General features: G+C 39.5%; 2 protein-coding genes across 4 annotated transcripts in view; both read left to right on the top strand.

Moving 5' to 3' along the window:
• Nucleotides 1-4,820, top strand: part of RAB8B (RAB8B, member RAS oncogene family) — a 67,803-nt gene extending 62,983 nt beyond the window's left edge. For both annotated transcript variants that reach the window (XM_032623049.1, XM_032623050.1), the window contains exon 8: nt 536-4,820. In XM_032623049.1, the coding sequence (XP_032478940.1) occupies nt 536-628 (93 nt within the window). In that variant the 3' untranslated portion in view covers nt 629-4,820. The remainder of the gene's footprint in view (nt 1-535) is intronic.
• Nucleotides 4,821-11,775: 6,955 nt separating this feature from the next.
• The window catches only part of APH1B (aph-1 homolog B, gamma-secretase subunit), a 28,085-nt gene continuing 13,733 nt past the window's right edge, over nt 11,776-26,127 (top strand). The window contains exons 1-5 of one of the 2 annotated variants that reach the window (XM_032624186.1): nt 11,776-11,986; nt 13,373-13,543; nt 18,554-18,624; nt 19,446-19,568; nt 23,980-24,107. In XM_032624186.1, coding sequence (XP_032480077.1) covers nt 11,874-11,986; nt 13,373-13,543; nt 18,554-18,624; nt 19,446-19,568; nt 23,980-24,107 — 606 coding nt within the window. In that variant the 5' untranslated portion in view covers nt 11,776-11,873. The remainder of the gene's footprint in view (nt 11,987-13,372; nt 13,544-18,553; nt 18,625-19,445; nt 19,569-23,979; nt 24,108-26,127) is intronic. The other variant, XM_032624187.1, reaches the window with a different exon arrangement.

The raw sequence follows: 26,127 nt of genomic DNA, 5'->3' as shown, positions 1-26,127 counted from the left end.
AATTAAAGTAATAATGGCAAAATTAAATTTTTTATCTCTCTCTCTATATCAGTATATAATTATGATCTCAAAGTCGCTGAAGTTTGCTTAAGTTTGAAACAATCTCAGTGATGGATCATTATGACATCCTGGAGAGTTTGGTTTAACCTGAATCTTGCGTATAATTGCATACCTTATGTTACCAACTCTTCTTACCTCCAAGAAAGGGGTTGCCTGTACCAGTATCTTAACATTGTTTCCATTATTACCCTTGAAACTTTACACTCTTTTGGTTATAATTTTTTTGAACTGGAGTTGGGAACTTCCTAATATGTGGTTAATATATTAGGTGCTAGCCTTAAAATATTTTTCCTATATTAACCCACTGTTTCCAAAGAAACAGACAACATCAGAGCGTAACTAGTTCCCTTCCTAATTAACCACACTACTGAGGACACATTTATGGCATGGTTAGATATTTTTTTATTTCTTAGGTAATTGGGCTCAAACCATGAAACTTTTATTTCCTTGCTAACTCCATCACCTGTTTTTTTAGAATGACGGCAATTCATCAGGGGCAGGTGGACCAGTGAAAATAACAGAAAACCGATCAAAGAAGACCAGTTTCTTCCGTTGTTCGCTACTTTGATGAACTCTTTCTGAGAGACTGCAGCACACCTAGAGGACCCTTTCCTGCTTCTCTGAAAGCACAGGTCACCCAGCCTCAGAATCATCCTGCCTGGCTGCTACTGAGAGCACCACTGAACCTAGACCTAGATTCTGCACACAGAATGTGCAGTGGATTCCAGCCTCATGGCCCATCAAGATAACAGGCTTCTTCTTTCAAACGTGGAAACAATGAAGTGGAGACACGTGCAGGACTTAACTTGTTTTTCCTCTGTTTTATTGCGTGTTGCAGAAGCTGCTATCTTTTTCTTTTTCACTTTGCACATCAGTTGTTAGCCTTTCCTTGTTACAGCACAATCTGAGATTCACATCTGCACACTTCTGTCTGATGAGGTTCTAGACAAATTTGCATTTGGGAATGTTTAAAAAAAGAGTAGAACATTTAAAGCAGAGGTTAATATACTAAAATTATAGCATATTTGGTCAGGTTCATATGGCCAAATGTTATTGCGTTGATAGCATTTATTTAAGGGCTCTGATTTTCTTAAATAAAACAGTCATTAAATTCTGATAAACTTTATCTTAAAAATTCATAAAAATGCCCATCTGCTCATCAAAGGCCACAGTTTCTTTATTTCTTCAGATTGTTTAGAGTTTTGCTTCATTCCTGACTTTTTTGCCAGAGAGTCTGGGTAGCTGAATAAATCACTTTTTCAGGTGATTTATTGATTACCTCTGCCTAATCTATTGACACTGTATTTGGAAATCACTTTAATGTCGCTTTTCTTGAGTTTTGTATTTGCTCTTCTTTCCTGTGTTTGACCTATCACTCACCTAAAACATAACACATTTGAACACTGTTGTCTGTTTCTAAGTGTAAGCTTCTTAAACTGAAATTTTACATGGACAGAGAGGCACACTATTTAAGGTTTTATTTCAGCATCTAATTGTTGTTCTGTCACATCAGCAAACATAATATATTTTTTCTTAGATTCACTCCTTAGCTCTTGGTTTAGTAGTAATGCCCAATTCTTATCATAATCCCTGTCTGCAAGAATTAACGAGTTAGATTTAGACTTAGTTCACGGAACGCTCACCTATAGGGATAGAAATTAATTTGTGGATGTAAATTTCATAGAGATAGCTGTTGGTAATGGTGAAAATAATGATTTTTTTTTAATCTGGGCTTTTTTTTAAAAAATAAGATTAATTAGACCTAGTGCAGCCTCTAGGAAAAGTCTTGCCTTTTCATTAGAGCAAATATGAGCATGGTTTCAGTTTTACAACAGCTGTTGTTGAATGTGTAGAACCCAGTTCCATCTGTTCAGGTGCATTGTTATAGAACTTGGTCCAGCCATTTGGACAAAAGCCAACCAAAAAACTTAGCTGCCTTTCTCACCAAACACTGGTACTGGTATGCCTTCTGTAGATGAAACCGTCACGTGAGAAAAAAAGGTATTTAGTGTAAATGTGCCAAATCCCTTGTTGTTATTCTAGCCTTCAGTGTCATAACACAGAAGGGAGTAATAAAGAGGTTATTAGGAAATAATAATTATTCTTCCTGTTAGGTCTGTTTTGTTTCACAAAGGTTATCATCATGCTTGATAGTTATGTCTGGGAGATGAAAGTGGAAATGGATTGCTTGTTACCGCAGAGAATTCTGCTTCAAATTAAGATGTATCATTAGAATACTTGGACCAGTCAACCGTTACTACTTGTTTGAAAACTTGTGCACAATTTAGTGGCAGGAAATATATACCAGAGCTATTTTTGATGGGTTCACTATATTTATTGTCCACAAGTTTCAGTCCGCTTGCTTTTTTCTTTCTTTCTTTTTTTTTGTACTTACTTATAGGCTTAAAGGCACCAGTTGGTGTCCCAGTAAAATCAGTAGTTCCTTGATCAAAAGTTGACTGTAAGTCTACCATCTTAAAATTTTTTTTAGATAGATTTCTGGAACAAAAAAGATAATTTCTTAGAAACATCTTGTATTCACTGATTTTCAGAAAAAGATCCCAGCAGTTAAGCTTTCTGGATGGTAACAAGGTAATTTCTAAAAGGCAAGTGCTATGACACCATGTATGAATGTAACTCTCTTAGTAATTTACCTCCAACTCTTTGGTGTCTTAACACTTTGGTTTATATCTCAGGGGTTGTCTGCAAACCAAAACTGACATATTCTGTGGTTAGCCTTTTTTTTTTTTTTAAACAGAATGCTTTGCTTTTGTTTTTTTTCCTTCTCTCTTCTGTTGTCTCATATGGGTTAATAACTAGTCTCCATGAACTTCCCTTTGAAAGAGCCTATAAAAGTTAGATGAGTCTAAAAGTGTTCTTTGAAGTAGCAGCAAACTGGGGGTATATACTGTTATATAGAAATAAATTGTCCTTGCTATTTTCTTACATTTAGCTTTGCTAAATTGTATATAATTTGAGCTAAGACCATAGGAGATTCACTTTCTGCATGGTAAAATGCCCTAATAAATATTCCACTTTGCTTAATAATGTACATATAGTGCATTATTTTTTCTATTTGTAGATGAATTTAGTGGCAGATAATTGTCTGTTCCCTGCTGAAATCTAGTTTTGTGTGAACATTTTTGTGGTTTTATGGATAAAGGTACATGAAGGTTTATTGCAGCAGTATTAGTGGTTCAGTGGCTGCATTTTATTATCAGTGTGCTAATTTTTGACAATGATTGGACTAGACCTTTTCAAATGGAGTCTGAGGGTATCAGACAATGAAAATGTGCTGTAACTAAGTAGCATGTAAATCAGTTGATTGTAAAGCGTTTCACTGGGAACTTATTTTAGCTATATTTTACTTCAGACAGATTATGAGAAAATAATCCACCTGTGCATCAGTTAGGAGGTGCTGCAGGGTTTCTTACTATTTACATGAACATTTTGTGCAGTCTTTGTTATAAATTTTCAGAAGACTATACTCTTTACTTTGAAGGACTATTTTTTAATTATACCTCATTTAGCTAACTAGTATTCTAATACCTAGTAGAAAAACAGTGAGCCAGCCTTTAAGTATCCAACACAATTTAGACTATATGTTTTGTTTTGAACTAAAGGCATCATTGCAAAAAGTAGCAGGTAGTTTAGGATAGAACATACATGTCATATCCAGTAGCGCAAAAAAAGTATTATCTTCCTGTCTCCATTAATAAATTTAGCTGTGAAATATAGATAAATGTTTGCAGAAATTTCTAAATAAGAGATTATAACTCCATTTTACAGGTTCTGAATGCTGAGAATCTGTATTAAGGCTTATAATTCTTCCTGTGAACAGTAAGTGATACGTGTAAGCAGACTTCCTTTCCTAGTTCATGACTTAGATTTCTTTATAAATTTAGTTCTTAATCTTTAAAGATGAGCTTCTAAGCTTAAAATTTTAAAATAGCATTTCATTATGTTGGTTTACTATTCTCTGATTTTAAGCACTCATTTCTGCTGTCAGATTTTTTATAATTTTTCTTTTAACAGAAAGGACATTCCTTTTTCCTTCTTGTTATATCCAAAGAAGGGGGTGGGGGAATGTCTAAAAATGAAATTCCTTGTCCTAGAGGGACCTAGATGGACAGGATATACTAATAAAATTTCAAATGCTAGCACAATTTTACAGTAGAATTGGTCTTTTTTCAGACTAATAAAATTAATGGGTGTCATGTTCAGTATGAAAAAAACTAAGTGAAATTTACAGACATGAAAATTAGCAAACAATTAGGGATATTTTCAAATTTTACTTCATTTTTTGAGATGCTTGTGCCATACGCAATTGCATTTCTTATTGCCAAGAACTAATAGAACTTCTTGTTTTATTTCTTACCTTTTTTTAAAATGTGAATTTAATTATAATTCATTCCTATGGCCTTACACATGGGTTTTGTTTATTTGCAGCTGACACTGTCCCTTTAAATACTGTAAACTATTTGACTAAAATCATGGCCCTGATGGGAAATATCCGTTTTTTCCATAGAATCATCCTACTGTAAGTTTCAGCATATTTTACTTTTGCTCCAGTGGCTTAATGTGAAAAAGCTCTGGCAGATAAAGTGGACCTGTCATGTTGTTACTCTTGTTTAAGCCAATTCATTAACTGTGTACTGATAATGATGCTGTGTTTTTTTTAAGAAAAAATGGATTTTATTCCAGGTGAACTTTTTTTTACAATAATGTTCGTCTAAAATAAAAACTACATAATGAAAATACATATGTCTCTCTGAAATGGATTGCACATTTTTAAAATGTTTCTTCTAATTTGCTAGGTGTGTGTCTCAGACCATGGTAGACTTGAGATATTTTAGCAAACTTTACATCTTACTTCGAGTTCTTTTTGTTTTTTTGGAGGGAAATTTTATTTATTTATTTTTTAACTGAAGTGTAGTTGATTTACAATGTCATGTTAGTTTCAGGTATGCAGCACAGTGATTCAGTGATATATTTTTTTTTCAGATTCTTTTCCCTTACAGGTTATTACAAGATATTGAGTATAGTCCCCTGTGCTGTACAGTAGGTCCTTGTTGGTTATCTATTTTATATATTTTAGTGTGTATGTGTTAATGCCAACCTCCTAATTTATCCCCCCCCACCCCCGCCCTAGAGTTCCTTAAAGACTGAGAAAAATGGCCAGAGCTCCTGCTCATTCTTAATTCAGCATACATGGAGGTTATTCTGTTATAGAACTGCAGCCTTAAATCGATCGTCCTTCCCTTCTTAATCCTTGCAAGTTTAGTTTCTGTTGTTTTCACTTTCAAATAACACAATTGGATGTGATGTTCTGCCAGTGTTCTACCCCTGGGCTGGTGCATGTTTCCGGTAGCTTTTGCCGTTCATCCCCAGAACCATTTGGAACCTTCACTATTCCTCTCAAGCTTAATTTTCCTTTCACTCTTTTTTTTTTTTTCCTTAAAGGTCAAGTCTTTATTTTTGGCTGCGTTGGGTCTTCGTTGCTGTGCGTGGGCTTCCTCTAGTTGCAGCGAGCGGGGGCTACTCTTTGTTGCAGCATGTGTGCTTCTCATTGCAGAGCACGGGCTCTAGGCACGCGGGCTTCAGTAGTTGTGGCTCGCGGGCTTCAGTAGTTTTGGTTCACGGGCTCTAGAGTGCAGGCTCAGTAGTTGTGGCGCACCGGCTTAGTTGCTCCGTGGCATGTGGGATCCTCCCGGACCAGGGCTCGAACCCATGTCCCCTGCATTGGCAGGCGGATTCTTAACCACTGCACAGCCAGGGAAGTCCAGCCTTTAGCATCTTAAAAAGGTGAGGTTAGAGATTTTCCCCTAAAGCCTCTAGAAGGAAACTATCCTGGTCCTGACACCTTGATTTTAGTCTGGTAAGACTCATTTCATAATTCTGACCTCCAGAACTATAAGAGAGTAAATTTGTGTTGCTTTAAGCCATTAAATTTGTGGTAATATGTTTACAGCAACGACAGGAAATTAATACAGTTTTCACATTTGTATCTCTAGCCCCAGCCTCTTTCCAGAGGGCCAGACTTCAAAGTTGATCCGCCTAATGGACGCCTCCCCTTGAATCTGCTACAGGTACATCAAACAACATGTCTGAAACTCCAACTCAACTCTCCATCTTTCCTCCTTCTCCAGCAATTCCCAGCAACAACTCTAAATCCCAAGAGGAGAAACTTATTCTTTCTTCTCTTCTCTCCATCTTGATAGCACCGTCATCTACCCAGATCCCCAAACAGTTAATCAATCTCCGAGTCTTACACGTCCTAATTCCTTACTCTCTAATCTATCTCCTTGCCCATTATTTTTGCCTCTTTGTTCAGGCCTCCTTATCTTTTGCCTAGATTTCTGTAACCTCTCCTAACCAGTCTTCCAGTCTCTAATCTTATTTTCCTCCGATCCAGTTTTCACAGTGCTGACAGGTTTTTAAAACTGAAGTCTTACACCCCTACCAAACTTAATCCTCATAACCTTGAGAAAAAAAAAAAAACTAAACTCTGTAGCCTGGCAAACAAAGTCCTTTGAGATCCCCACATCTTTCTTTCCCGCCTTAGATTTTGTCACTCTTTAACTCATACGTACTTTTTTTTTTTTTCCGGTACGCGGGCCTCTCACTGTTGTGGCCTCTCCCATTGAGGAGCACAGGCTCCGGACATGCAGGCTCAGCGGCCATGGCACACGGGCCTAGCCGCTCTGCAGCATGTGGGATCTTTCCGGACCGGGGCACGAAGCCGTGTCCCCTGCATCGGCAGGCGGACTCTCAACCACTGTGCCACCAGGGAAGCCTGCATATATACCTTTTGAACCATGCCAGTAATTGCATTTCCCTGAACATAACATGCTTTGTCACTCCTTTCCTTATGCTGCTCCTTCTGCGGACTCCCTGCCCCTCATCTAACTTCTCCTTATCTTTCAGTAACTTCTACTTATCTTCATTCAGTAAGGGTTTCTCTGGGAAGACTTCAGCCACAACCCATCCCTGGTTAGGAACTCCCTCCTGTGTCTGCCCAAAGTGTCACTCACTACCCTGGATTCGAATCATCGGTTTACTTTCCTTCCCCACTAGACTCTAAGCTCTTGTAAGGTGGGGACCGAGTCTTTGGTTTTTGTAATCACAGTATCAGGCAAAGAGCCTGGCACATAGTATGTGTTTAATAAATGTTGAAAGAATCAGTGAACTTCAGTAGTCATCATAATCAACACGTTGCTGAAGAAAGCTAAGTGTAATTTAGGAGCTGTTTGGTTCTCCATTTACTTGTAATTTGAAGAAAGAATGGAAGTAAATTCATCAGTGCCTCAATAAGTCTGGCAATAAAAAGAGAAGCTTCATTATCTGGTTTCTGGCCCTCATCTTACACTACTTTAGTCTTTGTTAAATATCTTACACTCTTTTATCCTTTATTAAATATAGAAGAATTTTCTTTTAATAAGATAAATCACCCAGAATGCTCTTTATGTATTGATAAATTGAGTAAACCCTCTCTTCCCCTTTCTTCATGTTTTCTACTCTCAAAATTTAGGTTTTTCAATATAGTTCCAGGGATATATGAGAATGCCCCCATAGCAAGTGTGGATGAAAAATGTCCATGCCATATCAGTAAACAAAGGATGCTGCGACCACCAAGCCCTCAGCCACTGCAGCTGCCCCCTAAAACTGCACCCAGAGGGAACTCAGGATGAAGAAAAGCAGGATACTGAGCCTAGATAGCTAAGGTGCATATCAAAGGAATGTTTTCAATGAGCCAAGACTCTTACGTCTTCCCACACATAGAAAAGTGCTAAATTCATTCACTTGAGGTGTCTGGGTTTTCTTTAATTAACAGTAATCATCAGCTGTTCTAACCACAGGGTTTTGTTTTTGTTTTCAAAACTCCTATATATCTGGCTCCTCCCTTTGGCCCTTTAGAGCAGTCCCGAGCCCTCAGCAAGTCGGCTGAATAAAACATAATTCTCAACTTTTAGGTTGTGCATTTTTTTTGCAGTCAGTACAAGTAAAATTAATTAATGTTAATTAATTTTAAAATATATATACCTTTCCAGAAGCCATCACCCTTGATTTTTTCCCTCCCTCACTCCATGTAGCTCATCAGGTCATTAAAGTTTGTTTGCACAGTTCCTAAATCTCTTCAGTCTTTCTGCTTCTCTCCAGACTCCTGCTGTTTCCCTGATTCATCTGCAGATGCCAAAGACCTCTTATCTGAAATCCCATTTTCCATTATCTTTACAAAGGAGATCTGAGCCTGTCACTCCCTTGGATAAACTCCGGACTTGAGGTAAACTCTAACCTGTTGGCCTTTTCTGTCTTATCTCTCCTCACACTGAGAGGACATCCTGAACTACTTTCTGTCCCTCAGAAATGCCCTGCTTTCTTTCACTTTGAGGCCTTTCCACTTGTCCTTCCATTTCTCCCCTACTTCCTAGCTTTGCTAACTCCAAAGCTAAGGCCTGAATGACTGGGTGTCATCTTCTTTAGCAACAGCTCACAAGTTTGGATTGGCTGTCCTTCCCCCTTCCTGTATATCCTCATAACCCCTCTACTTGCCTGTCTGGCTTCTCCACTAGACTGTAAGCTCAGTGGAGACAGGAGCACAACTGTTTCATTGGTGTACTCCCAATCCCTAGCATTTTGCCTGATACTTCATACTCACGCAGCATGCATTTTGAATGAATGAATAAATGGTTGAGTATAAATCTATCAGCACTATCAGAAAATAAAGCTCAAGTGAATTCATTAATATATTGTGAATTACTGGTAGGTATGTCCAAGCTTTATTGGATAAATTGCTAAAATGTGGTATTGCTTTTTGCACCCTCCCACTCCTCCAGGCGCATACCCAGCAGTCGATATCCTTATCCATAGTGTGTGTCAGCCTCTATCCCCCAGGCAACTTTTAGAGATTTAACTCCCACCATCACTTAGTGTGTTTTCAAGTCTTTGGAGAAAACTCATATAGTAAGTTGATAAAAACTTAAGGAGTCATAGCACTGCTTCTTAGCCTCACATTCCTCACTTGTAAAAGAATTGTGGAAATCAGTGTAAAAGTGCTTTTTAGACAGCCATACATCATATAAATGTAATTCAGAGAAAACTTGAAATAAGTGTTTCTAGTAAATAACCATGAATGCTGAAGAAGTCTACCTTATTGGTGATTTTGACAGTTTGGTCTAGTTATTTCCTTTTCTATTTTATTCCAACAGACATCAGTTAAAGATGTCTTCATAGATAGGGGGGCAGAGTCATTACATTTTGCATTGCCGTCCCATTTTTTAACTGGACTTGGGGACTAAAATTGAACTGAGATATGGTCAAGATAACGTAAGTGCAAATTCCCCCAATTTATAGCTCTGCATGTTGAGTTGCCTACTTCCAAAGTATTTGAGGCACCTTTAATGGAGACACAGATCTTGGTTAAAATCAGGATAGTCAAATCAAAATAGGGATAAAAGAATAAGCCATATTCTGAAGTCATGGCAGTAATTGTAATTTAAAAAAAGAATAGTTGCTACAATTGACTATTAAATTTAGCTCCAAGCTTCCTGAGAATTAAGATAAAGCCTGAACATGATGAGTTAGCTCTCAAGCTGAGCATATGCATTTGTCAGGAGAAACAAAACTTTTTTCTAGCCCTGAACTCAAACAGTAAATTAGAGATATTGAATAATGATAATGAAATAGTTTATGAAATATGCAAGAAAAAATGTAGATGGCCATTTTGCTACCCAAAAAATGGGGTTCGCCTCTTGGTGGGTGTCGAGCCAAAAGACACAACCAAGCCAAAGATCAGGAGAAGGAAGGATTTATTGCTTGCAGCAAGTAAGGAGCACACTGGGGATCTTTCCCAAAGCAGTGTCTCCCCAAACAGCAAAACTGGGGAAGTTTTAAGCTAAGGGTACATGCATATTTATGTAGGCGCTTGAGCAGAGGAGAATTCAGCATATAATTGAGGCAAGGGTCGACAGAGTCCAAGCTTTAGTTGATTGAAGTCACAAGGGTCAGAAAAGGTCAACATCATCACCCCTTAGGTTCCAGTTGATCTGGTGGTTGAGGCTTCAGGTTAATCTTTACCATTGAAACAGAGCTGGGAGTCTTTACTACTGATATATTATCTTTGCTATTGTTATTTCTCTTGCCCAATAACAGTCCTACATTCTTTTGTTCCCTTAAGACTATTAATTACTAAGGCCTGTTCAAGGACAAGTATTGTGTCTAGGCTTAGATGACAAAATAGCTTAGGCCAAAAACAGATTTTCTTATGTCAATGAAGCCATGCCTGGTTCTCTTTCTCTGGAGACCCCCTATCCTATCTGCTTACAATTTCTGGTATTAAAACTTAATTTACACCAAGGATGTGAGTAGGATATGCCTCTGTGATGGCATTTCTGCATGGAGCTGAAGTAATGTAATTGGATTTGACAAATTTGGTTCAGGGTAGAACCAAAAGAGTCTAATGGTGAGTCACTCTATCAATTTCAACTGTTGTCTCAACCTGAGTTTTAATAGGTGCTGGACAAGGCATCTCAAAATGAAGAAAAATTCTGTGGAGTAATAGGAAAATATATATGTCTGTTTTAAATGGACAAAGGTGACATTCTACCATAAAAATTAAATACTTATATTATTTGAAGGCCCATTTTTCAGAGGTGAGCTGCAAAAACATCTTCAGTCAGGTCCCAACTTTTGTCTTTTCAGTGTTGATTTCCAAGAGCCTTATTCATGACAGGCGTTAAAGAATAAATAGGAATGGCTAACACTTACATAGCGCTTACTGTGCAGGCACAATCCTCAAAATAACCCATGATGTATTATTATCCCCATTAGACATGGAGATAAATCTTAGATGTGAATGATCACGGAAATTAACCTTCTGGTTTTAACTTGTAAACCTTTCAGAAATTGTTTAATTAATGTAAAATAGCAAGTGTTTGTAAGTTCCACTTTTAAAATTATTTCATTCATTGAACAGATATTTAGTTCAGCACCTTCTTGCTGCTGCAAAAACAACAAAGAACAAAACAAACACACTGCCCTCCAGAAGTTTACATTTTAATGGGGGAGACAAATGAGCAAGTAAAAACTGAGCAGGGAGATGTGACTGTTATTACAGGGTGATCAAAGAATGCCTTCAAAAACAACTTTTTTAAGACTTGGCGGGAGTGGGGTACAAATAAAACCAGCTCGCCAAAACAACCCCGAGGTGGACAGCTTCTACTGTGAGTTATCGCCTGGGTCACTGCTTTCCCGGCTAGGGTTTTGTACATAGTTTCACGAAGTTTCCGCAACTATACAAATGGCATAATGTGCTTCAAAAAAAGGCTCCTTTGTTTAGAAATGGAATCCTGCCTATGTCCTGCGCGGAGTTTTTCGTTAGCTGATCTGGACTCTTCCCCAGTTCTGGCTCCAAAGCGGGTTGGGGACCTCCCCTTCTCTTAGCCACCTCGTGGGCGGTGTCTTGGCCTGATGTATGCGTACCAGTGGTGGTGGCGAGGGGCGGCGCCAAAGCTCCCACCCTGAAGTCTTCAGCTACCGCCGCCTCTGCATCAGAAGCTGCTAAGTCTCCCGGGCTGAAAGCCCGGAGGTAAGCCCCGCCCCCGCCTCCTCCCGCCCCCGCCTCCTCCCGCCCCCGCCTCCTCCTCTGCGCCGCGCCCCGCCCTTCACCCGCCTCCTCCGCCGCGCCCCGCCTCCTCCGCCGCGCCCCGCCTCCAGCCCCTCGGCCTGCCCCGCCCTCGCCGCGCGCTCTTCTCCGTGGTCGATCTGCGCCGCCGCGTCCGCGCTACGCCCCCGCGCCGGCTTCTGCGGTCGCCATGACGGCGGCCGTGTTCTTCGGCTGCGCCTTCGTTGCCTTCGGGCCTGCGCTCGCCCTCTACATCTTCACCATCGCCACCGAGCCGTTGCGCATCATCTTCCTCATCATCGGGTAAGGCGGTTGTGCCGGGAAACCCGGACCTGGGGCTCCCCTCCCCCGCCGGGGGTACCGGCGATACCTGGCGTCCCCACCAAACGGCTCGTCCTCGTTGGGCTTTGGAGCGGAGAAGGGTTAGGAGGGGGTAGAGCGGAGACCCCACTCCCCTGGGACTCCTCGCCCTCCTCCGAGGGTCGGCGAGAAAAGAACAAGAGCCCCGCGACCCCAGAGGGCGGGCTCTGGGGAAGGAGATCACATCGTGGGTCTCAGAAAACCCTGACGCTTTGCTCCCCAGTTTTTGCCTAGGGTCCGTGGATGGGCGTTAGTGAGTCATACATTAAAACTGTATTTAAAAAATTGTGGATAACTTCAAATAAACATCTTTTATTTTTTTAGAGGGGGACGTCCCTAGTTTCCCTTAGATTCTGACAGGCATCTGTAATCCCAAACGAGTTAAGAGCCCTTAAGCACCTGGGGATCAGGTGCTTTAAAACATACCGATGCCCAACACTTACCCCTCCCTGAATCAACTGAATAGGAATGTCTAGGGGGTGGAATTCGGACTTTTTAAAAGCGTCCCAGGTGATTCAGGTGTGCGGCCAAAGGGTAGAAACCTGTGAAAACTCCGCAGCACCTGTAGTACGTCTCCTTGCAGGAGCTTGGTCAATACCGAACTCTGGTGGCGAATGTGATCATAATCCCAGTTTTCACCTGTCTGGCAGCTCTTACTGGAGCTCCCCTACGACCTTCTCCGCCACTGAGTCTCACTTGGCACCAGGAGAAACAGCCAGGCGAGACCAGTGAATCCCACCTTTTCTGAGCTTCCTCACCTCTCCCAACTGTATTGAAGATGCTGCATCACACGTGTCATTTAAAAAACAATAGAGATTTGGGCAAGAGGTCTGAAAAGCTTGTTAAAATCATTACAATCCACAGGAATGTTGTAAAAACCAGGCCTGGAAGACTGATGTAGATCAGAGCACGGGCTTTCAACCTCTGGATTTTAAACCAATTGCTCTGTTAATAGAGATGTAGACATTTTCCTGGAAAAGACATTTGCACATCAATGGGCAAAGCTTTAATTAGGAAGCTTAGCAAATAACCAAGTTTCCAGACAGACAGTCCTTGGCTATTAGTCTGCAGATGTACTTACAAATAGCAGGGTCACTGAAAAAAGTGATTTTTAAGAAAAATCTCAAATTCCTCTTGGCCTGCATGTTTATTTCACCAGGGAAACTGCACCATTGATTAGGACCAGTTGGTTAAGACCATCACTTCATGAACACTTTTTTTTGTCAGGAAATCTCTTCCTTCTCAAGCAGGGTTTTTTCTGCTTTAATTTAAATCATTATTAGTCCTGTTCACTTTTAAACCCCCCCCCCCCCCCCCCCCAATTTTCAGAGCTTTCTTCTGGCTGGTGTCTCTGCTGCTTTCTTCCTTCATTTGGTTCATGGCAGCAACCCTTACTGATAACAAAGATGAACCAAGACAGAGAGATCTGCTGATCTTTGGAGTGTTAATCTCAGTCCTTATCCAAGAAATGTTCCGGTTTGCATATTATAAACTTTTAAAGTAAGTTAAACGCTTTACCTTTTTTCCCAGTTTTATTTGAATTATGATTTAGTAGTTTGAAACATTAATGTATTATTGTATTCGAAGGTCCATGTCTTCCTGCATAGTTCCAAGCCAAGGGATTGTACATTTCCAGCCTGAAAATATTGAGTATTTTAACTTGTGGACATTCATTCCTTCCTTCACTTGTTCAAAAAATATGTCTTGAGAATTTGCTCCATGCCGTGCATACCCTAGGTACTGGGGATACATCATGATTAAAAGACAGTCTCATGGTGGTAATATTATAGTGGGAAGAGATAGACAACAAATGAATAAACAAGAAAAGACATTGTATATTAAAAGATAGTAAGTGCCATAGAGAAAAATAAGCTAGAGAAATAGTCATTGAAACAAGAAGAACAAAAACTGTTACAGATCAGAATTTATACGCACTTCTCTTTGACATCACCTAAAGTAGATTATTCTTATGGTGATTATGCCTGCCATTATTCTGACTGTATTAGGGAGGAACAGGGGTTCATTTTGTGATATGTCGTTTGAGTTCATGTCCAGAATAGAAAAATACATTAAAAGAAAAAAAAAAAAAGCCGTGGGCATGAGTTCCCTTTTTAGGCCAGAAAGTAGGTCATCTGTAGGATCCATGAGGATCTCACATGAAACCACTGTTTTGAAACACAGCTTGAACTTGGAACCATATTTTCTTTCAGGTAGTCATGAGATTGGCTTTGATTACGTAGTAAGGCTTAGTTAGTAGAGTGATAAATGTGCTATGTCTTCTCATCTCTGCAAATGGGATAATTAAAGCACTTTATGAATTTCATGGATGCAACCAAGACAGAACCTCAATAACATCTCTTATAATAGGCTTCTGATAATTTGTTCTTGCCAATATGCCAGGCCTTCTGTAATTTTTACTTGTTGCTTTTAATAACAAATATTGAAATTTAATAACAAAGCAATTTAAATCCCAAGTAGAAAACCAGGAAGCCGTTGCTTCGAAGCAAAAGTCATATCTGAGAAAAAGTTTAAAAATGAAATTTCCATTAGTTCCTGGAAATATTAAAGAACAACAAATAAAAAACATAACATTTCAGGTTCCATGGGAATCCAATACCCTTAACAGATGGACATTCAGCTGTGGTTGAATGTTTCTGGTATGCAGCAGTTACTACTATTCCAAAATTTAATTTTAACTGAGAATATATTAAGGTAATAAAAATCTCCTTCTTTCTGACCTCTGCCTTGCACAGGCAAATGCAGTCTCTGTCACACGGTTGTCATCTTGTCTCTTTCAAGGCTAAACATTCCTCATTTCTTCAGCTGGCCCTCAGGAGACATGGATGTGGCTTCCAAACCTTTTCCCATCTCTGTTCTTTTATGTGAGTGGACACCCCTTTTTGTTGGTGCCTGGGATTTACCTGTGCCTGGAACCCAGCACAGTACCCTGCTGTGGTCGAAGCAGTGTAGAGAGCAGGGTCCTTCCCACCCTTGACAGGGCACTGTTCTCTTAACTCAGCCTTGGGTTGGACTGGATTTTCCTGTCTCCAACATCACTGGCTCATGTTGGTTTTGCATTTACTAATTTCAGTAGTTTTTCATAGATCAGGACGTGACTTTAATAACCCCTTAGGACTTGAGGTTCTAAAACCTCACTTACCTGGAGTGGCTAAATGGGTATCTGCTGTTCTTCACTATTGTGTTTCTTCACGGTTTCCACCTGAAAAGCAACCCGTTATTGGCACTAACCTAAGGTTCCAAAGGACTACAAGCTGAACATGGGTTGCCTTTTTTTGGCCACGGCTGTGTGTCTTGTGGGATCTTAGTTCCTCCACCAGGGATTGAACCTGCGCCTTCGGCAGTGAAAACACAGAGTACTAACCACTGGACCACCTGGGAATTCCCCATGGGTTGCCTGTTTTTTTTTTTTTTTTTTTTTTTTTTGGGCTGCGCCGAGAGGCATGTGGGATCTTAGTTCCCCGACCAGGGATCGAACCTGTGCCTCTTGGAGTCTTAACCACTGGACTGCCAGGGAAGTCCCAGAGTTGCCATTTTTAATAGGGCAGTGAGGGCATAGGGCCACATGCAGAAGGAATTATGGCTGTCAGTCTGCAGGCTCTCATGCCAGGAAATTCACAGAAGCCTCTTTGGCCTTCTGGGGAAACCATGTTTGCTCCTCTGAAAGGACCTTTGGAGATCTGCAAACAAATAATAGGACAAACCTGTATTAATAGGTGCCTTTACAAAATGCATCTGCTACAAACCTTTGGAATATGGTACAGTATTTTCCTAGCACATTTTAGAAACGTTGGATGTTATATAGTTACATGTTAAAACAAGTTTGAGAATTATTATGATACTTTATTAATGACTAACATTTATATAGATGCATTTAAGTTGCTGTCTTAGGCTTTACTACATTCAGATATAGGAACTTCAGTTTAATCAATATTTTAACTATCTCCACTGACAAAGTAGGTTTTGAACTTTTAAGTTTAAAGTACTGCCTCAATCAAATTTTCGCTATCTGAATTTGGTGCCAAGATTAAAATGTGGAGAGCTTGCACCAGTCTTTTTACATATATGGAATTGAATCAAAGTATTTATCATTGTAGTTCAATATAAATTTATTTCATGGCTTAGGTCTTAGGACCAGTACTTCATCTTGAATGAATGAATTGTCACTTTCAGCCTAGCAAAGAATTGCACTGTGAGAAATTGACATATGGCCACACATGATAGCCCTTTCTACGTTATTCAGAAGGAAAAAGAAAAATCCAAGTTATGGTCCTGCACATTGCCTAAAACATACATAAGAATTTTTTGGCTTGGATTAAAGCTTTTGTAATTTAGTCCAATTGTCTTATAATGCTGATGCCATAAATATTTGGTAATTTGAGAAAATAATTTATAGAAAAATAATAAGATAATCATTGCTATAATGTCTTAAAAGGCATGTCTATTTTAAAAATTTTCTAAAATGGTGTTTTTACTTTATATGCATATTCCTTGGTACTTTCCCTCTCTTACACACACATATAAAGTGAATCAGAACAAACAAGAAAGCTGGTATGATGTATCATTTGTTTTTCAAAGTTTATATTTAAAAAACTGAGTTTTTTGTTCTTGGAAACAATAATAAACGCAAACAAAGAATTTTCCACTTCAGTAAAATGGTCAGATTGAAATCACCGTCACACACACATACAAAAAATCACCGTCACTTACATCATCAGTTGTGTGATGTATCCGTCAGGAACACGGAAACTGATGGTGTTTTGTACTTTTTCACTTCCTAATGTTGACCCTAGACCTTAAATTTATATCTTTAATATATTTGTGATAGCAATACTTTGTTATACTAAATAGCAAAAATCTTTTATTCATTGCTGAGCAATTTATATAAAACAGAAATCCTCCAAAATTTATTGGTTCTATTATACCATTATATCTGTTTGTTGGTGGAAGTTATTGCTATTGTATAGGTCTCTAAGCATTCATTAGCCTATAACCACATTCCTGTGACAGGTAAGTTTATTTAGGAAAATGGCACATTTCAGGTGGTTACTGCTCCAGAGAAAGGAGATGACAGTCACTTAAATTTTGGCTCATGTCCCTGCTACCAAATGATGCTTCCAAATGGAGAGCACTGGAATGGCAAATTGTTTCTTTTGAGTCTAGAAAAGAAAAAGACCTTTTTTTTTTTTTGGCCGCATCGGAGATCTTAGTTCCCCTACCAGGGATTGAATCTGTGTCCCCTGCATTGGAAGTGTGGAGTCTTAACCACTGGACCGCCAGGGAAGTCCCAAAGACCACCTTCTTTATGCTTATTACTATTTTGGTTGAATTCTGTGTTGCCTTAATGTAGTCAATATTTATATTTATGTCATGAGTTAGGCTCACTGTAGTGAATATACATACCTTAAAATTTAACACAATACCCATAATATAATTTCCATGTTCTGGTTAATTTTCTACTCTTAGAGTTAACTGAACTCATTTTTGTTTCAGCACTTGTTGAAAAATTCTTGTAAAATGTTTGGTTCCTTTATTGCTTTAATAAATATACTTTAAATATCCTTTGTGTCAGGATTGTTGTTGCAGACTTTCTAGCCAACAAGGGGTAGCAATAGTGACAAGAGTGGAGCCGGCCTGCCGCAGTCCTCATGCATTTGTGTGGGGTGCAGGGGCTCATGGTCAGTTTGCAAATTGTCCACGACAGAAGCATGGATATGATCACTCTGAAGATCATTTCTTGTTGAGCAGTAGTCTAATGTTTCATTCAGGTATTCATTTATCTTCTTTTCTGAGGGTAGCATTTTATTCTCCCCTGATTACTTCTCCCCTGAGGCCTGACTGGGGTTATGAAACAAATAATGTTTTCGAATCAGAAGACCATTTGATTAGGTATCCATATGAGAGTTCACACTGTCAGTGTTGTAGGGTTTAAGAGTAAGGAGAGATGGGATGAATAATTATCAATCACTGATAAAGGTGGCTTCTTTGAGCAATTGTTGCATGAACTAGACTTTGAAGAGAGAGTACCACATAACGTTCTATGGAGTGGAAGGTAGAAGGGAGAGTGGCAGAATAAGTCTAACCCAGGCAGAAATACAACAAAGTACCAAAGAAGTGGAATAGAAGATACAGTACTTTGGGAAGAGGAAAAATTCAGAGTGGTAGATGCCATAAGATGTTGAATTAAATACTTGCTAAGCTTAGTCATAAGTATTGCTTTTTTTTGTATTATTAAATTCAATCCCTGATGGCTTGTTTACTTATATTCTTCTTATTTTTCCTCCTTTTTGTGAATGTCAGATATAGGCAAAAGTTGGTTGGAAATTTTGGTTGACTTTAGTTAATTGAAAACTAGCTGTGTTCGTTTAAGTGGATTTTAGATTTAGAGTATAATGTGATCAAAAACCTCATTAAGTATCTGGATTTTAAAATATCTTATGTGTTTTTCTGATATACTACTTAAAAAAAATTATCTGTGTGGTTTTATTTTAGAAAATCCAGTGAGGGTTTGAAGAGTATAAACCCAGGTGAAAAAGCACCCTCTATGCGATTGCTGGCTTATGGTAAGTTAGAACTGCATAGCCTCGTAAAGATAAAAGATCAGACTTGACATAAAAGCCATTTTTATCTTTTAAATCTTTGTAGGTTTCAGGTAGTATTTTACTACCGCATTGGCCTATTGGTGTACATTGTTTATTTTTCTAGCTTTCCAGGGCCCTTATGTAAAGAAAAGTGATTGCAGGTGACCCTTATCTGTGTCTCCATTAAATACTAACCAGATTTGACAGTTAGGTTTTTTAACATGTACACACTCTAGTTAACAATTTCTAAGTGATGTTATTGTTACCTTCTTTGGGTTGTTTCCATGACTTTGTCTGTACTGAGAGGACTCTTCATATTAATACAGTTATACCTCTTTGTATTTTTCTTTCAGAATTATGGTTTAAAGGTTGGATCCGGGTCCCTAAATTGAGTCACCCAGATTGACCCAGGGATCCCTCTTTACAGTACAGTCACCCCTCAAGCTCAGTTCCATCAAACTTAATTCTACAGATTCTGTTGTCATGAATTAAAGTCAGAGCTACAGTGTCGTATCCTTCTGTCTCGCCTATCCCTTTGGAGCCTTTCTGGATCTCTTTCTTTCTTTTTTCATTTCTCTGCTACATTTCACTGACCATTTCCTTTCCTCTTTCCTCCCCACTTCTCTCTCGGTTCATCATTTAGCCAAGCGCTTGCCTTTTCTGAGCCAGCTTTCTACTGCTTCTCTAACAGCATGTGCACCGTTTTTCCTTCAACAAAATAGTGTTCCCTAGTCCTTGGGAATTTGATTTGAAGAGAAATCACAGCATGAGTAAGGTTTAACAGTGTTTTCCTTCCTCTTTAGTTTCTGGCTTGGGCTTTGGAATCATGAGTGGAGTATTTTCCTTTGTAAATACCCTGTCTGACTCCTTGGGACCGGGCACAGTGGGCATTCATGGAGACCCTCCCCAGTTCTTCCTGAATTCAGGTATGTGTCTGGTAGCTGTGAATGTTCAGATTTATGATCTAAATGATCATGCTTAGTGGAGTTCCCTGGCTTAGGAAATGAAGTGAATAGAAATTCATGTTATATCTTCTAAAGGCAAGATACTATTAGACACTGTGATGGAAAGGACCTAGGAAAATAAAAATTACAGTTAGAGTATTGTAGAATTTTAGAGTGGAACTAAGCTTGCATAAAATTTATTTTTCTGTTACTGTACTAACAGTGTTGCTGTATAGCTGATATATTGTAAGTGAATTTTTATAGGCTATATGCTTTTTTTGTTTTTGTTTTTATTAGTTTATATTTCTCTTCACTGTAGCCCTAATCTTTAGTTCATTTGTCATCTTGGCTGCGTTTTGGAGTGGGAAGTATAATTTAATCTTGAAATTGAGAGGAGAGAAAATAGTTCTTATTTAGTGTGAGGTATGGGCTTCCCTGGTGGCGCAGTAGTTGGGAGTCCACCTGCCGATGCAGGGGACATGGGTTTGTGCCCCGGTCAGGGAAGATCCCACATGCCGCGGAGCAGCTGGGCCCGTGAGCCATGGCCTCTGAGCCTGTGTGTCCGGAGCCTGTGCTCCGCAATGGGAGAGGCCACAACAGTGAGAGGCCCGCGGACTACAAAAAAAAAAAAAAAAAAAAAATGTTAATGTGAGGTAATGTCATATATCTAAAAACGTATATTTAAACATATATATATATTTAATTTTAACTGTAACAATCCATATTCCCTGTTCCTTAAGAACTGGGACACCAGCAGGAACTTAGAGTCCCTTGTTCCTTCTCACTCCTCCCCTACAGGTAACTGTTACCCTGATTTTGTGTTATTAAGTCCCTGGGTTAGCCAGGTCTGAAAGTTAGGTTTTTAACATGTATCGATGTTTTACTTTGAAGGTAAAACCTGTAAGTTTTACCTTCATGTGTGTATCTGAAAAAAAAAAAAAAAAAAAGAAAATTTAGTTTTCTTGCTTTTGAACATTTAAAAATAAATTGTACTATATTCTATAAAAAAAAGAAATTGAGAGGAAAAAAATAATAGATGAGTTGACCTTTATCCAAAGATGCAGGTAAAAGGACCAACCCATTTCAAACCACTTTTCATCCACCAGATGAAAATTGTCCCCATGATGCAGTGGTCACACATTTGAGAGTTGGTAATATACATAATTAATATAAGCTCTCTCCTAAATTACACAAGAAGAATCTTTTAAAAAATAGTTTTTAAAAACCCCACTGTATTTTTTTGTCTTCACAAGTTGTATCGTTGAAGAAAGTGACCCTATGCACAGGTTCTTTTAATTAAATCATTATTAATTTATCATCTTATTAAGAATAAATAGAATCCTTTCAAAAAAAAATTTATCATCTTTACTAAAGTAATTTCTGTCTTCAAGGAGCTTATCATCTTGTAGAGGGAATAAGACCAAAAAAGTGATTAAGCGTTTCAGTGCAGTTTAACATAATAATAGAAAAGATATAAGGAGGTATGACCGAATTAAAAAGGCAAATTGCTGCAGTAAAGAATTGAGAGACATGTTGCACGTTATAGTGGTCCCCAAACCCAGTGGACCCTTGTTCATCATTTCAGTTCAGACCTTGGTCTCTCCTATCTAGATTACTACCATTAACTCCCACCCGGTTAGTCTTTCCTCAACACATTTTCCATGGGAATCCATCCTGTATACAGCCCCCCAAATGACTCGTCCCTGTACAAAAATGTATAAGGGCTTTTCAAGGCCTACAAGTTACTCAGGGCCCTTCACGTCCGGCGGCCAGTTAGAGGACAGGAAAGTATGTTAGTGGAATGGGTCCTACTTATTTAGTTGCGCCCCCAACATAGCAAATTATCTACCTTTTAAACATTCCATAATTAGAATATTTCTGACAGTCTTAAAAAATGAACATAATAATGAGTATTACATTTTTAGAACAACTGTAGTATTAATGCTAAAATCTGTTAGCATCCAATATAAGTTAATAAAACATACCCAGGAGGGGGTGTTACTGCTGCAGTTTTCTATATTTTCTTAAATCAGTCTATTAGACTGCTACATAAGCATTTTTTTTTTTTGGCTCTCAAGTAGCAGTTTCCTAATGGAACTTATTTTTCTACCAGATTCTGTCACTAGATGGCGCTAATTCCCTTTTGTGAACTAGGCTGTTTTCATAAGATTGGCTTAAAATGATTCTTTTGGAAGAAAGTAAAAAATGTGCTGGCAGGGCTTCCCTGGTGGCGCAGTGGTTGCGAGTCCGCCTGCCGATGCAGGGGACATGGGTTTGTGCCCCGGTCCGGGAGGATCCCACATGCTGCGGAGCGGCTGGGCCCGTGAGCCATGGCCGCTGAGCCTGCGGGTCCGGAGCCTGTGCTCTGCAACGGGAGAGGCCACAACAGTGAGAGGCCTGCTTAATGCAAAAAAAAAAAAAAAAAAAAAAAATCTACAAACAAAAAATGCTGGAGAGGGTGTGGAGAAAAGGGAACCCTCCTGCACTGTTGGTGGGAGTGTAAATTGATACAGCCACTATGGAGAACAGTATGGAGGTTCCTTAAAAAACTAAAAATAGAACTACTGCACGACCCAGCAGTCCCACTGCTAGGCATATACCCTGAGAAAACCAGAATTCAAAAAGAACCATATACCACAGTGTTCACTGCAGCACTCTTTACAATAGCCAGGACGTGGAAGTAACCTAAGTGTCCGTCGACAGATGAATGGCTAAAGAAGATGTGGCACATATATACAATGGAATATTACTCAGCCATAAAAAGAAACGAAATCGAGGGGGTTTCCCTGGTGGTGCAGTGGTTGAAAATCTGACTGCCAATGCAGGGGACACGGGTTCGAGCCCTGGTTTGGGAAGATCCCACATGCTGCAGAGCAGCTAGGCCCGTGAGCCACAATTACTGAGCCTGTGCGTCTGGAGCCTGTGCTCCGCAACAAGAGAGGCCGCGATAGTGAGAGGCCCGTGCACCGCGATGAAGAGTGGCCCCCGCTTGCCGCAATTAGAGAAAGCCCTAGCACAGAAACGAAGACCCAACACAGCCAAAAGTAAAATTAATTAATTTAAAAAAAGAAACGAAATTGAATTATGCGTAGTGAGTTAAAAAAAATGGTTCTGAAGAACCTAGGGGCAGGACAGGAATAAAGATGCAGACGTAAAGAATGGACTTGAGGACACGGGGAGGGGGAAGGGTAAGCTGGGATGAAGTGAGAGAGTGTCATGGACATATATACATTACCAAATGTAGAATAGATAGCTAGTGGGAAGCAGCCACATAGCACAGGGAGATCAGCTCGGTGCTTTGTGACCACCTAGAGGTGTGGGATAGGGAGGGTGGGAGGGAGACGCAAGAGGGAGGAGATATGGGGACATATGTATATGTATACCTGATTCACTTTGTTATAAAGCAGAAACTAACACACCATTGTAAAGCAATTATAGTCCAATAAAGATGTTAAAAAAAGAAAGAATCTTGGATAATTACTGCAATTTCTTATATTTTTATCTTCCATTGTCCTTAAAAAAAAATCCAAGGAGAAATTTCACTTTAATGAAAAGACTTGTTTAAATTGAAGACACTCCTTTTTTTAAAAATTAATTAATTTATATACTTATGGCTGTGTTGGGTCTTCGTTTCTGTGCGAGGGCTTTCTCTAGCTGTGGCAAGCGGGGGCCACTCTAAATCGCGGTGCGTGGGCCTCTCACTATCGCGGCCTCTCTTGTTGCGGAGCACAGGCTCCAGACGCGCAGACTCAGTAATTGTGGCTCACGGGCCCAGTTGTTCCACGGCGTGTGGGATCTTCCCAGACCAGGGCTTGAACCCCTGTCCCCTGCATTGGCAGGCAGATTCTCAACCACTGTGCCACCAGGGAAGCCCGAAGACACTTCTTTTAATTGAGAAAAGTTTCTCAGGGACCTCCCTGGCAGTCCAATGGTTAAGACTTCAAGTTTCCAATGTGGGGTTGGGGGTGTGCTGGTTTGATCCCTGGTCAGGCAACTAAGATCCTACATGCTGTGTGGCGCGGTGTCGGGGGAGGGTGGGAGTTTTGCAATTAGTGCAGAAGGCTAATTTGGAGAAAAGTTGATTAGATATCACAGTAGTCTTATTGCATTCCTAAGAGAAATTCCTTGAAAGCCAGATCCAAGTTGACTTTTTGTTTCACAAATTCACGTTCTAGATGAGAAGCTGTTTCAGAGTTGGCCCCCTGGTTCAGGAATGTTGCTCTCAGAGTTACTATTCAAGCAAATATGTGTCAGGGTCCCACTTCTGTCAGACAGGGTTGAACCCTCACAGTAGTGCGGTGTACCCCAAGAGCGTTGTCCCAGGACTAGGTGTTTAGTGGGCTTTGGGGTTTGTTGACCTGTGACTGGGCACTAATGGTTGCCTGTCTTTCAGCTTTCATGACGCTGGTGATCATATTGCTGCACATGTTCTGGGGCATTGTGTTTTTTGATGGCTGTGAAAAGAAAAAGTGGTACACCCTGCTTGTAGTTCTTCTGACCCATCTACTGGTGTCAGCCCTGGTGAGTATTGCTACCGTGCTCAAACTGGTTTTTGGAGGTCAAGTCTGCATATCTAAAGTGGTAGATTCCACTTTGAATGAAATACCTGCTCATAGGAAAGTGAGGAAATTCAGAAAAGTCAGTTAAAAGAATGAATGAATGAATGATAGATAAATCATCTTTCTTACCATAGAAAGGTAACAATTTGTTGGTTGATCTCATAAAAGTTTTTTGGTGTCTTTTTTTGGTATGTGTCTTTCTTTTAATGGGTAGAGTCAAACTGAAATAGGCTTGCATTATGCTTATGTTATGTAACACATCTTAAAAATTTTCCATGTTATTATAAATCCTTTTAATATTTAAGTTTTAGTGGCTTTAGATCATTACATAAAGTTACAGTTTGCTTAACTGATTGATAACTTGTTTTTCTACTTTTGGTTATTATAATGCTGTCTGGAACAACTTTGTATGTGAAACTTTTTCAATTCATTGTTTACAATCCAAGGAATTGATTTTTGAAGTCAAATGATGTGAATATTTTTAAAGCCCTTGATGCAAATTGCTAAAATACTCTGTACAAGTGTTGTACTATTTTTACACATTCTGATGAATGTCAAGAGTGCCCATCTTACTCTCTCCTCACTGACATTATAATGCCAGTGTTCAAAAGTAATTTAAAAAGAATACTTGACTAGATGTATTGTTTAAGCACTGTTTAATGCTTTGGTCTTAGTTTAATTGTAACGTGTCATATACTTACATCAGAATTATCCCAGCCACTGCTTTGTCCAGACGTTTATCGTTTCTTACCTACAGTATTGAAAAGCTTCCTTCTGATGGTGTCCTGCCTCATCTTTCTCTCCTCTCCATCCATTTAGAGTTCATATCAGGTTTTCTTATACTGGGTTTCTTGTTCTCTGTTCCATCTAAAAAACAATCTCATTGCCTTTCTTACCTAAAACCTTTCAGTCATACAAGATACTAAAGTTACCCTTAATATGATGGCAGCTATGTAAAGTCAAATCTTTTTTTTTTTAATTTTTAAATTTTGTTTTATATATTTTTTATACAGCAGGTTCTTATAAGTCATCCATTTTATACACATCAGTGTGTACATGTGAACCCCAATATCCCAGTTCATCACCCCCACCCGCCGCTGCTTTCCCCCCTTGCAGTGCATACGTTTGTTCTCTACATGTGTCTCAATTTCTCCCCTGCAAACTGGTTCATCTGTACCATTTTTCTAGGTTCTACGTATATGTGTTAATATACTATATTTGTTGTTCTCTTTCTGACTTACTTCACTCTGTATGACAGTCTCTAGTTCCATCCACGTCTCAACAAATGACCCAATTTTGTTCCGTTTTGTGGCTAATATTCCATTGTATATATGTACCACATCTTGTTTATCCATTCGTCTGTCGATGGGCATTTAGGTTGCTTCCATGACCTGGCTATTGTAAATAGTGCTGCAGTGAACATTGGGGTGCATGTGTCTTTTTGAATTATGGTTTTCTCAGGGTATATGTCCATTAGTGAGATTGCTGGATCATATGGTAATTCTATTTTTAGCTTAGTTTTTTTTTTTTTTTTTGCGGTACGCGGGCCTCTCACTGTTGTGGCCTCTCTCGTTGCAGAGCACAGGCTCCGGATGCTCAGGCTCAGCGGCCATGGCTCACGGGCCCAGCCGCTCCGTGGCATGTGAGATCCTCCCAGACCGGGGCACGAACCCATGTCCCCTGCATCGGCAGGCAGACTCTCAACCACTGCACCACCAGGGAAGCCCTATTTTTAGTTTTCTCAGGAACCTCCATACTGTTCTCCATAGTGGCTGTATCAATTTACATTCCCACCAACAGTGCAAGAGGGTTCCCTCTTCTCCACACCCTCTCCAGCATTTGTTATTTATAGATTTTCTGATGACGCCCATTCTAACTGGTGTGAGGTGATACCTCATTGTAGTTTTGACTTGCATTTCTCTAATAATTAGTAATGTTGAGCAGCTTTTCATGTGCTTCTTGTCCATCTGTATGTCTTCTTT

Source organism: Phocoena sinus, chromosome 2 (genome assembly GCF_008692025.1).
Source record: "Phocoena sinus isolate mPhoSin1 chromosome 2, mPhoSin1.pri, whole genome shotgun sequence".
Classification (NCBI taxonomy): domain Eukaryota; kingdom Metazoa; phylum Chordata; class Mammalia; order Artiodactyla; family Phocoenidae; genus Phocoena; species Phocoena sinus.
The sequence above is the reverse complement of the archived record's forward strand: the minus strand, read 5'-3'. Positions and strand labels throughout refer to the sequence as shown.